Source organism: Bubalus bubalis, chromosome 2, assembly GCF_019923935.1.
Source record: "Bubalus bubalis isolate 160015118507 breed Murrah chromosome 2, NDDB_SH_1, whole genome shotgun sequence".
In the NCBI taxonomy this organism is placed as follows: Eukaryota; Metazoa; Chordata; class Mammalia; order Artiodactyla; family Bovidae; genus Bubalus; species Bubalus bubalis.
Window position 1 is genome coordinate 71,464,686 of NC_059158.1, and position 11,703 is coordinate 71,476,388.

The following is an 11,703-nucleotide window of genomic DNA, read 5'->3' on the forward strand; positions in this document are numbered from 1 at the left end:
CAAAAATGTGTTGACTGTGATGGCTCCTATTTTGGTGAATAGACACGTATTTGAGCCTAGTTGTAATGATTTAAAATTTCTGGTCCAAAACAGCAATTACTTTTATACCAACCTAATATACACTGCTAGTGGAAATTAAATTAGAGCAACTGTTGTGGAAAACAGTTGGTTTTACCTACTAAAGTTAAAACATATCAGTACTCTAACGACACAATAATTCCACTTCTAGATTTATATACAGGAAAACGCCTAGATATACATGCCAAGAGCTGCGTACAAAAATGTCCACAGCAGCACTTTCCAAATAGTAACTATTGTATTTAGAAAAACTGAAATGCCCATTGACAGAAGAGTGAGTAAATCATGGAATATTCACATGATGTTATACAGTGGAGCAGCTGAAACCACTGAACCACACTGCCACATGCAACAATATGGATGGATGTTAGAATTACAATATTAACTGAAAATAGAACATGCTATGTAAACTTTTTTCTTAAGGCTGAAACAATTAAAATGAGAATGTTTAAGAAATTCATACAGATTCAATGAAGTTATATAAAAAAGGAAGCAAGACATGACCAATATGGAATTCAGGGTAATGGTTACCTAAAACAAGAAGACAAAAAGATAGCAGGGAGGGATCTGTATCTCCAGGGTCAGATGGATGTTACAGTAAAGGTCCTATCTTTTCTGAAGGGTGGTGGTTTCAATGGTGATTATGACATTATTTTAAATACCTAGCTAAACAATCAGAAGACTAGAAGAGGACCATACACAGACCAATAATGGAGAGTGTGTCAATGACCAAGGGTTATGATTAGTTATTTTAATACACCTACAATTTAAGAGAAATAAGGAAAGAAAAACGAGACAAGAGAAAATAAATTATGCATGTAGGATGTTACATATTATATATAAACTTCATTTCAAAACAGTAAAGAGGGCCTTGGACAATATTTGCTATAAAAGGGAGGAGCAAGGTATCTGATAGGGTTGCAAAACACTGCTCCAGCCAAATGAGGTTCATTGTTACTATAAACTCTGAACCTCCCTGTCATATCATTCTTGCATGCATGCATGCTAAGTCACTTCAGTCGTGTCCAACTCTTTGTGACCCTACGGATTGTAGCCTGCTAAGCTCCCCTGTCCATGTGGTTCTCCAGGCAAGAACCCTAGAGTGGGTTGCCATGCCCTCCTCCAGGGGATCTTCCCAACCCAGGGATTGAACCCACATCTGTTTGGCAGATTCTGCATCTGTTGGGCAGATTCTGCATTGGCAGGCGGGTTCTTTACCACTAGTACCATCTGGGTAGCCCTATATCATTCTTAAAGCACTGCATATGCTGCCTGGCTTATGATTTTTTTAAAAATGTATTTGTAGTATCTCCCCTGGACTGTATGTATGCTCCTTGAAGATTCTGGATTCTCCACAATATGCAGTGCCTTGGGTAGAGTAAGCACTCGCTAATTTGTTGAATGAACAAATATAATTAATCTGGTGCTTTAATTTATGCCATAACAAAAAGCCCTTCACATTCTGGAGTTTATCAGAACTCAGGAATACAACATCTGAAGTATCAGGAGAACATCTACTGCTGGATGGCAGATGTTTAATTCAGTAAATTTGTCCCATACTTGTTTAAGCCAAAAATACTCTGATTCCAAAGAAATGTCAATAGCTCCATATATGTAATAATAATAAAGTACATTAAGTATTTACTATAGGCCAGTGTGTGTGTGTGCTAATTCGCTTCAGTCTTGTCTGACTCTTTGCGACCTTATAGACTGTAGCTTGCCAGACTCCCCTGTCCATGGGATTCTCCAAACAAGAATACTGGAGTGAGTTGCCATGCCCTCCTCCAGGGGATCTTTCTGAACCAGGGATCAAATCTGTGTCTCTTAAGTCTCCTGCTTTGGCAGGTGGGTTCTTTACTACTAGTGCCTGGGAAGCCCACTATGGGCCAGACGCTTTGTATTATCTTGAACAAAGAAATGATTTTGGTCTCTTTTACCAATAAGGAAGCCATGATTCAGTGAGGCTAAGAACCTTTTCCATGTCTACATTGTTGGTATGGCAGGACAGTGATTGGACTTCAGGTGGTTTTATACCAAATTAGCCTCTTTCAAATATGTTATGCCACCTATGGACATCTTCATGTCTTAATCAATTTTGGGTTTCTTTCTTTGCTTTTTTGTTATTGTAAGTCTTTTACATATAGAAGGGAAAGTCTCCAGGATTCCATTTGCCAAGGCCAGAGAGGGACAAAAGTTAAAGCCTTCATGAAGTTCCCACAGGAAAACTCTTAAATAAGAAGGGAGATAAAATGCCTTAAAATCTTTGTAAGAGTTCCAGTAAGACATGAGGGAAAGCCATATAGGTATGCTGCAAATCTAGAAGAGAGATGGTGGTGGCAGAAACCAGAGTAATGGCAGTAAAAATTGGAGGGAAGTATAGAGTTGAGATATTTCAGAGGCAGAATTGTCAGAACTTGATTCTCTGGACGTGAGGAATGCAGGGGCAGGAAGCTTGAAGGACAGGCTCGACGTCTGAGTTGGTCTCTTAGTCCACCAGCACAGGCCCTGGATGTGTATTCCATAACTCCCCACAGAGAAAGTCTTAAAAAGGAGTATACTACTTTTCAACAGGATAGCTGGTTATCAACACCATCATGGATGGCTCTCTGATGGAAAAACATTTTGGAGGCTTCGCATGTCAGAAAATGTGTTCAGAGGCTGATAATATTTTTCTTTTAGGAATATCATCTTCTAACCATATATTCAAAGACCTTTCCCATCCAGTTTATTATTTTCATAGCTGTACTGCAGAAATGAAAACAAGCATAGACAGGATATATGTGACTATGAAGGGTACCAGTCTTGGAAGAAAGAAATGATACCATGAATCATTGCCTATTAGAACTAAGAGCAGTGAAAAAATGCTCAAATGAACTGATTTAGGTAGCAGCCCCAGCAGTGCATTCCATCAGTTCAGTTCAGTCGCTCAGTCGTGTCTGGCTCTTTGCAACCTCATGAATCGCACCACGCCAGGCCTCCCTGTCCATCACCAACTCCTGGAGTTTACTCAGACTCACGCCCATCGAGTCAGTGATGCCATCCAGCCATCTCATCCTCTGTCATCCCCTTCTCCTCCTGCCCCCAATCCCTCCCAGCATCAGAGTCTTTTCCAATGAGTCAACTCTTCGCATGAGGTGGCCAAAGTACTGGAGTTTCAGCTTCAGCATCATTCCTTCCAAAGAAATCCCAGGGCTGATCTCCTTCAGAATGGACTGGTTGGATCTGCTCGCAGTCCAAGGGACTCTCAAGAGTCTTCTCCAACACCACAGTTCAAAAGCATCAATTCTTCAGTGCTCAGCCTTCTTCACAGTCCAACTCTCACATCCATACATGACCACAGGAAAAACCACAGCCTTGACTAGATGGACCTTTGTTGGCAAAGTAATGTCTCTGCTTTTCAATATGCTATCTAGGTTGGTCATAACTTTCCTTCCAAGGAGTAAACGTCTTTTAATTTCATGGCTGCAGTCACCATCTGCAGCGATTTTGGAGCCCCCAAAAATAAAGTCTGACACTGTTTCCACTGTTTCCCCATCTATTTCCCATGAAGTGATGGGAACGGATGCCATGATCTTCATTTTCTGAATGTTGAGCTTTAAGCCAACTTTTTCACTCTCCACTTTCACTTTCATCAAGAGGCTTTTTAGTTCTTCTTCACTTTCTGCCATAAGGGTGGTGTCATCTGCATATCTGAGGTTACTGATATTTCTCCCCGCAATCTTGATTCCAGCTTGTGCTTCTTCCAGCCCAGCGTTTCTCATAATGTACTCTGCATAGAAGTTAAATAAGCAGGGTGACAATATACAGCCTTGACGTACTCCTTTTCCTATTTGGAACCAGGCTGTTGTTCCATGTCCAGTGCATCCCATAGCACACTCTAACTGCAGGGAATAAATATTTCAATGGCAGTACACAAAGTTGTGTGTTCTCTGCTAATTTCTTTTTATAAACCATAAAGTTATTGTGTTCTGCCTAATAAATTAGTTTGGATAATCACATCATAAACCTCAAAATAGAAATCATTTGATCAAAAGCAAAATATACCAAGGAAATATATTACCATCTAAAATATTAATAGAGCTAGAACTATTGGGGGGAAAAAAGATTAAAAGCTCTCAATGAGCTTAAATTTCTCACCATCTGAGCATAAATGTTCTCAAGTGCTGATTCAGCATACAGTCTTACCCAAAAGTCTTAAAAGATTGAACAGATGCTCCTAAAGGTCCATGAACTTCATTACAAATTTGACACTAATCCATTCTTTTCTTCCCTGTTTTCGGGATGGAGGGGTAGGAGGCAAGAGGTGATGAAAGAAGGATCAGTTCTATCATTATCAATGGACACACAGGACCAAAAAATCAAGCTGGTCTCCAGAGGAAGCAAGGAAATTGAGCCTCTCCATCTTCCACCCAGCATAAAAATGGTCTAAATGGGAGACAGACATAACCACTTGGAAAATGATTTTGCTGAATGTCTTCCTTTCTCAAGATGTCTGACCACAGCTATGCTTGAAATACTCATAGATGAACAATATTTGCCCAAAAGATGTGGTTATTTTTACAAGGTAATTAAGAAACAATCATTTCCAATTATTTTTTAAAAGAAATGCCAAATAGAATATACATGGGATTTGATCATCTCAATTTTGACAGGCAGAAAGATAAGCATGTTAGGAACCAAACATCATCTTTTAGCTCCTATCCATTTTGCCTGAATGAAATTCCTGTGTGGTAAATATGCCTCTCTTCATGCAGCAAAATCCACCCTGAGTCCAACACCATTTTCCTAAAATCTAATTCCTTTCAACAAGGCACTAAATCTTTTTATTGCAACCACCAAATGCTATCTTATTGCGAGAAATAGTACAATACACTAACTTTTTGATACATGCTTCAGCTTTCCAAGATTCTGTTGGAAAGAAAATGATCCTTTATGACATTTTATAATATCCCACCCCATTTATTGCTTTCCAGAATTTCTATCATTAATTAAAGGGCCTTCTTTCACCATCCCCTGCCCCTCCCCCCAAAAAACCCTAATCTAGTCTCCAACTGCCTGTCATAGACTAAATAAAAGTCGGTCTATCACAGCAGCAGGCATGGTCATGCCAATTTCACAGTGTGATTTGTGCACTCATTTCATTTTGAAAATGACCCTGCCCTCCATCTGTCTAAGCCGAATGTCCTGCTTTTTTCAAGCCGGGCCTCAGGAGCAGCAGCACATGAAATAAGGAGGAAGAACGGCTTCCCTCCTGCCCACTTCAGCAGCCACACTCACCGACAGGGGAAGCAGCACAAAGAGGGGTCCTCAACTGATGCCTGTAGGGAGGGGAGAAGTCTAGGGGAGAGCAGAGGCCTTCTATTTTGCTTCCATTCCCAAGAGGCCTTTTGAAGGTGAATGCTTTCATGATGCAAATACAACCCTGAAAATCGGACTGATAGACTAAAGATATAAAACACAATTTTCCATTTCCATGTTCTGTCTTGTTACCTTGATTTATAATAGCATCTTACCCAAAGTATCAGGTCATACGTAAGTATTTTAAAAGACTGAACCTTTTGGATAAGTTTTTTCCCCAAGAGCTAAGTGTCAATCATGCAGGCATGAAGGAGAAGGCACCCTATTCCTTTACTACTGAGCAGCACTAGACAGCATCCCTTAAGTCATGTACCTCTTAGGACTTCAGCAGAGATCGGGCTGGAAGAAGCCTCGGTGTCAGGCTGAGTCATGACCAAAGAAAGTCTTTCTCAGCTGCTTTCTCTGGGCATCATGGGTGGCCCACTCAAACCCCCTGGAAGGAGTGCAGTTTGTCTTTTACTTGGTATTCACGCAGTGGACAGTTCCTTGTCCGGTTTCATGCTTCAGCAGAACACAACTCTGGCAAACTTTGCAGCAAGGGAGAAGAATGGATGAGAATATGAAGTCAATTTCTTGATACTGAAGTCTCTTTTTAGCTATAATAGATGATTAGGAAATTCACCACCTCCCACTTGTCACCTCCTTAACGTCTGCTCACAGCTGCAACTCAGGGAAGGAAGTTCAAATTCTACCAGCTAAAGTTGCTTGTTTGTTTTAATAGAAAAAATAACAACAGAGAAAGCAAGACACTATATTCCCTCAAAGCTGGGCCCTCATGTGATACATGTGTGTGTGTGTGCTCAGTTGCTTCAGTTCTGTCCGACTCATTGCAATCCTATGGACTGTAGTGTGCCAGGCGCCTCTGTCCATGGGATTATCCAGGCAAGAATACCGGAGTGGGTTACCATTTCCTTCTCCAAGAGATCTTCCCAACCCAGGGATTGAACCTGCATCTCTTATGTTGCCTGCATTGGCAGCTGAGTTCTTCACCATTAGCTCCACTTGGGAAGCCCCATACTGAGCACTATTAAATTCCAAAGAATTTACACACACACAGATCTTAAAGTAGTAACACAGAATCTAGGGCATCTATTTCAAATAAATAACAAAGGAACAAAAGAAAATCCAGTCACAGATTAAGTAGGCTGGAAAGTTCAAAGACTAACGGTGCACAGAAAAGGGAAAACTTTGGAATGTGCTTCCTCCTCGCCTCCACCCTTCTTGGAAAACACGAGGTCGTAGATTTCTGTAAGGTTTTTCCACTTCGTAGTGAAATCTGGAGAGTCAAGACAGACCTCAGGTCCAAGTTTAAATGCTAATATGAAGTCAGTAATATTTGTAGTTACGGAAAAACAGTGGGAGCGGGCGGGGTAGTGGGAGCGGGAGCGCAGGCGCTTGAAACTCAAGTCGAACCTAAGTATCACATAAACTCCAAGCACTCTTTCCTGCTCTCAACCTCTGAAACGACAAAATAAGAACTGATCGCTGCAGTGTTTTGTTCTTAGAAAGTGTGCCCACGGGACGGCCCAAAGACAGAAAGTCTACTGTAATTCGCGGAGAATACCAAACTGACCTTTCTTTTTTTCCATTCCCGTTTCATTCACGAAAACAACGTGAAACAACACTATGTATACACACTGCACAGTGTCTAAAGGCTCAAAAACGGAAGGGACTTCGAACCGTAAACTTTCCACCTCCGCGCCAGAGACACACCAGGCAGTCAGCAATCCTCATTTTACCATAGAACGGAAGGTGACCGCGACCTCATCTCCCCTCACCCCAGGGTCCGCCCCGAGGACTACGCCTCCCAGCATGCAGCGCGGCTACGTCCGCTGGCGTTGCGAACCGGTGCATGCCGGGAAGTAGAGTTTCCGTCTTCTAACGGCCAGAAGGTCTTTCCTCTCGCGTCTAACGCCGCTCACACTGGAGTCTTCAGGGACCAGGCCAATAATTGGGATACACACATTAGTGACTCTTTTCAATCTCAGGTTGATCGTTCCGCTGCAAAGTACTTTAGGAGCACCTCCCCACCCAAAAAAGCCCATTAAAAACACCAACCTTTTTCGCAGCCTTCCGTTTCCGGTTGTCTTGTTGCCCTGGTAACGAGCGTAAGCAACCTCGGAGGCGGTTATGGCGGGCCTGGGAAGTGCGCAGATCCCCGACGGGGAGTTCACCGCGGTTGTCTACCGACTCATCCGGGATGCCCGGTACGCCGAGGCCGTGCAGCTGCTGGGCGGAGAGCTCCAGCGGAGCCCGAGAAGCCGCGCCGGGCTGTCGCTGCTGGGCTACTGCTACTACCGCCTACAGGAGTTCGCGCTGGCTGCCGAGTGCTATGAGCAACTGCGCCAGCTGCACCCGGAGCTGGAGCAGTACCGCCTGTACCAGGCCCAGGCCCTGTACAAGGCCTGCCTTTACCCAGAGGCCACCCGCGTGTCCTCGCTCCTCCTGGACAACCCCACCTACCACAACCGGGTCCTCCGTCTCCAAGCCGCGATCAAGTACAGCGAGGCAGACCTGCCCGGGGCCAGGAGCCTGGTGGAGCAGCTACTGAGTGAAGGAGGAGAAGACAGCGGGGGCGAGAACGAGCTGGATGGCCAGGTCAATCTGGGTTGTCTGCTCTACAAGGAGGGACATTATGAAGCCGCGTGTTCCAAGTTCTCTGCGGCCCTGCAGGCTTCGGGCTACCGGCCTGATCTTTCCTACAACCTGGCTTTGGCCTATTATAGCAGCCGGCACTATGCCCTAGCTCTAAAGCATATCGCAGACATTATTGAGCGTGGCATCCGCCAGCACCCAGAGCTGGGTGTGGGCATGACCACTGTGGGCATTGATGTTCGAAGTGTTGGCAACACCTTAGTCCTTCACCAGACTGCTCTGGTGGAAGCCTTCAACCTCAGGGCCGCCATAGAATACCAACTGAGAAACTATGAGGCGGCCCAGGAGGCCCTCACTGACATGCCACCAAGAGCAGAGGAGGAGTTAGACCCCGTGACCCTGCACAATCAGGCTCTAATGAACATGGATGCCAGGCCCGCAGAAGGGTTTGAAAAACTAGAGTTTTTGCTCCAGCAGAACCCCTTTCCCCCAGAGACCTTTGGCAACCTGTTGCTGCTCTATTGTGAATATGAGTATTTTGACCTGGCAGCAGACGTCCTGGCAGAGAATGCCCATTTGACTTACGAATTCCTCACACCCTATCTCTATGACTTCTTAGATGCCATGGTCACTTGCCAGACAGCTCCTGAAGAGGCTTTCGTTAAGCTTGATGGCCTAGCAGGAATGCTGACTGAACAGCTCCGGAAACTCACCATACAAGTGCAGGAAGCAAGACACAATAAAGATGATGAAGCTGTCAAAAAGGCAGTGAATGAATATGACGACACCCTTGAGAAGTACATTCCCGTGTTGATGGCCCAGGCCAAAATCTACTGGAACCTTGAAAATTACCCAATGGTGGAAAAACTCTTCCGCAAATCTGTGGAATTCTGTAACAACCACCATGTGTGGAAGCTGAATGTGGCTCATGTTCTGTTCATGCAGGAAAACAAATACAAAGAAGCCATATGTTTTTATGAGCCCATAGTCAAGAAGCATTATGACAACATCCTGAATGTCAGTGCTATTGTGCTGGCCAACCTGTGTGTTTCGTATATTATGACAAGTCAAAATGAAGAAGCTGAGGAGTTGATGAGGAAGATTGGAAAGGAGGAAGAGCAGCTGTCCTATGATGAGCCAGATAAGAAAATCGACCATCTCTGCATTGTGAATTTGGTGATAGGGACGCTTTATTGTGCCAAAGGAAATTATGACTTTGGTATTTCCCGGGTTATCAAAAGCTTGGAACCTTGTAATAAAAAACTAGGAACCGATACATGGTATTATGCCAAAAGATGCTTCCTGTCATTATTAGAAAACATGTCAAAACACAGCATCATGCTTTGTGACAGTGTCATTCAAGAATGTGTTCAGTTTTTAGAACACTGTGAACTTTATGGGAGGAACATACCTGCAGTTATTGAAGAAACCCTGGAAGAAGAAAGAATGCATATTGGAAAGAATACAGTCACATATGAATCCAGAGAGTTAAAAGCTTTGATTTATGATATTATAGGATGGAATATGTAGTAATGTCTGATGGTGGACTTATCATAATGGCTTTATATCTGTTTTTCACTCTTTTGTTTTTTTATCTCCAGTTAGCTAGTGGCATCTTTACATTTGTTACATGTTGGACTTTGTACAGTTTATAATAAAAATAATTAGTATTTTTTAAAAATCTTCACAAAGTGAAATATAAGAACATCTAGAAAGATTTATGAAAATTCAGAACTGCATGGGGACACTATTTCTATTAGAACTTGTTAGCACTCATGTTCCCTGTTACCATTGGTGCTTTGTATTTTGAGAGTGACCTGCGTAAGGGTTATATTATCCAGGGACTTGGTACTAGTCCTAACAGGCCCAGAACTCTGTAGTTAATGTCTAGGATTTCTAGGCTTTTAATAATCTCAGGGATTGTGTGTTCTAATTCATAGTTTGCAATGAGTACATTTTATATAGCATTAGGATGTTTTTCAGAGTTTTCAATATAAGATACAATGCTTTATGTAAACAAAATACATTATAAATGTTTTTTGTTGCTGCTCGTTTTTTAATGTGCAAGTTAGTGGGAGACCTTGTGCCCTTAACAAAATTATGGTGCTGTGGTTTAGAGACAATAAACAGTTGTCAAAGAATTTTACATAGTTTTCTTTTGTTCTACTTGTTAGTAATTTGAATATATAAGCAACATATAGTGTTTTTCATAACTCTGTTCTCATTTAACAGTGAGGAATAGCAGAGGTACCTTGAGAACTTGGCTTACTTCTATGTTTGTAACTTAGGATATGTTAATGCTGGCGTTGTTTCTGTGTGGTAACCTCTCAGGAAAAGAAAAATCTATTTCCATGACCCCAGCAAACTTCTCTTCCACCTCTATCACAGATGAAAAGGTCAGTTCTGAAACCTCATCTGGTAGATTGATAAGGCTAAGTTATGGCCACAACCCTTCCAATGAAAACCCCACTCATTCTGCTTAGGCATTTTTATTTTCTGAACCATACAAGAGCTTTACCTTGTTTCCCCACCCCTTTTCTTTCCATAAATCTGTCAACCCCAACTCTTGACCTGGCTTAGAGAAAAACAAAGTACCTTGAATTATATGAAACTGCTGATTTTGGAAGTTTTTAAACTATAAAACTAGCAATTTTTTATGGTCCAACCTAATAGTGTTCTATTGAAAGATAGTGAACCCTGCTGTGATGGTCAGGTCAGTTCAGTCACTCAGTCATGTCCGACTCTTTCTGACCCCATGGACTGCAGCATGCTAGGCTACCCTTCCCTATCTCCCAGAGCTTGCTCAAACTCATGTCCATTGAGTCAGTGATGCCATCCAACCATCTCATCCTCTGTCGTCCCCTTCTCCTCCTGCCTTCAGTCTTTCCCAGCATAAGGGTCTTTTCCAATGAATCAGTTCTTTGCATCTGGTGGCCAAAGTACTGGAGTTTCAGCTTCAGCATCAGTCCTTCCAATGAAAATTCAGGACTCACTTCCTTTAGGATTGACTGGTTTGACCTCCTTGCAGTCTAAGACTCTAGAGAGTCTTCTCCAACACAGTTCAAAAGCATCAGTTCTTCAGCGCTCAGCTTTCTTTATGCTCACATCCGTACTGGAAAAACCATAGTTTGAGAGACCTTTGTCAGCAAAGTAGTCCCTGCTTTTGAATATGCTGTCTAGATTGGTCATAGCTTTTCTTTCAAGGAGCAAGTGTCTTTTAATTTCATGGCTGCAGTCACCATCTGCAGTGATTTTGGAACCCCCCCCCCCCAAATAAAGTCTCTCACTGTTTCCATTGTTTCAACATCTATTTGTCATGAGGTGATGGGACTGGATTAACACCTGTAGTAACAGGCAAATTTGGCCTTGGAATATGGAATGAAGCAGGGCAAAGGCTAATAGTGTTTTGCCAAGAGAATGCACTGGTCACAGTAAACACCCTCTTCCAACAACACAAGAGAAGACTCTACACATGAACATCACCAGATGGTCAACACCGAAATCAGACTGATTATATTCTTTGCAGCCAAAGATGGAGAAGCTCTATACAGTCAGCAAAAACAAGACTGGGAGCTGACTGTGGCTCAGATCATGAGCTCCTTATTGTCAAATTCAGACTTAAATTGAAGAAAGTAGGGACAACCACTAGACCATTCAGGTATGACCTAAATC

The 11,703-nt window shown here is 42.7% G+C and overlaps 1 protein-coding gene and 1 long non-coding RNA gene across 2 annotated transcripts in view; one reads left to right on the forward strand and one right to left on the reverse strand.

The window, feature by feature from the left end:
• Positions 1-7,226, reverse strand: part of LOC123465229 — a 73,759-nt gene extending 66,533 nt beyond the window's left edge. The window contains exons 1-2 of the long non-coding RNA XR_006640372.1: positions 7,010-7,226; positions 5,750-5,963 (exon numbers count right to left, since the gene is read on the reverse strand). This is a non-coding gene — a long non-coding RNA (uncharacterized LOC123465229). The remainder of the gene's footprint in view (positions 1-5,749; positions 5,964-7,009) is intronic.
• Positions 7,227-7,315: 89 nt separating this feature from the next.
• LOC102389856 (tetratricopeptide repeat protein 30B) lies at positions 7,316-10,177 on the forward strand. Its single transcript, XM_006054505.4, has one exon. The coding sequence runs from the start codon at positions 7,567-7,569 to the stop codon at positions 9,559-9,561; it is 1,995 nt and encodes a 664-aa protein (XP_006054567.1). The 5' UTR covers positions 7,316-7,566; the 3' UTR covers positions 9,562-10,177.
• The last annotated feature ends 1,526 nt before the right edge of the window (positions 10,178-11,703 follow it).

Bases quoted from the DNA above. Each gene is read 5' to 3' on its own strand.
- LOC102389856 (XM_006054505.4), top strand. From the start codon at position 7,567: ATGGCGGGCCTGGGAAGTGCGCAGATCCCCGACGGGGAGTTCACCGCG.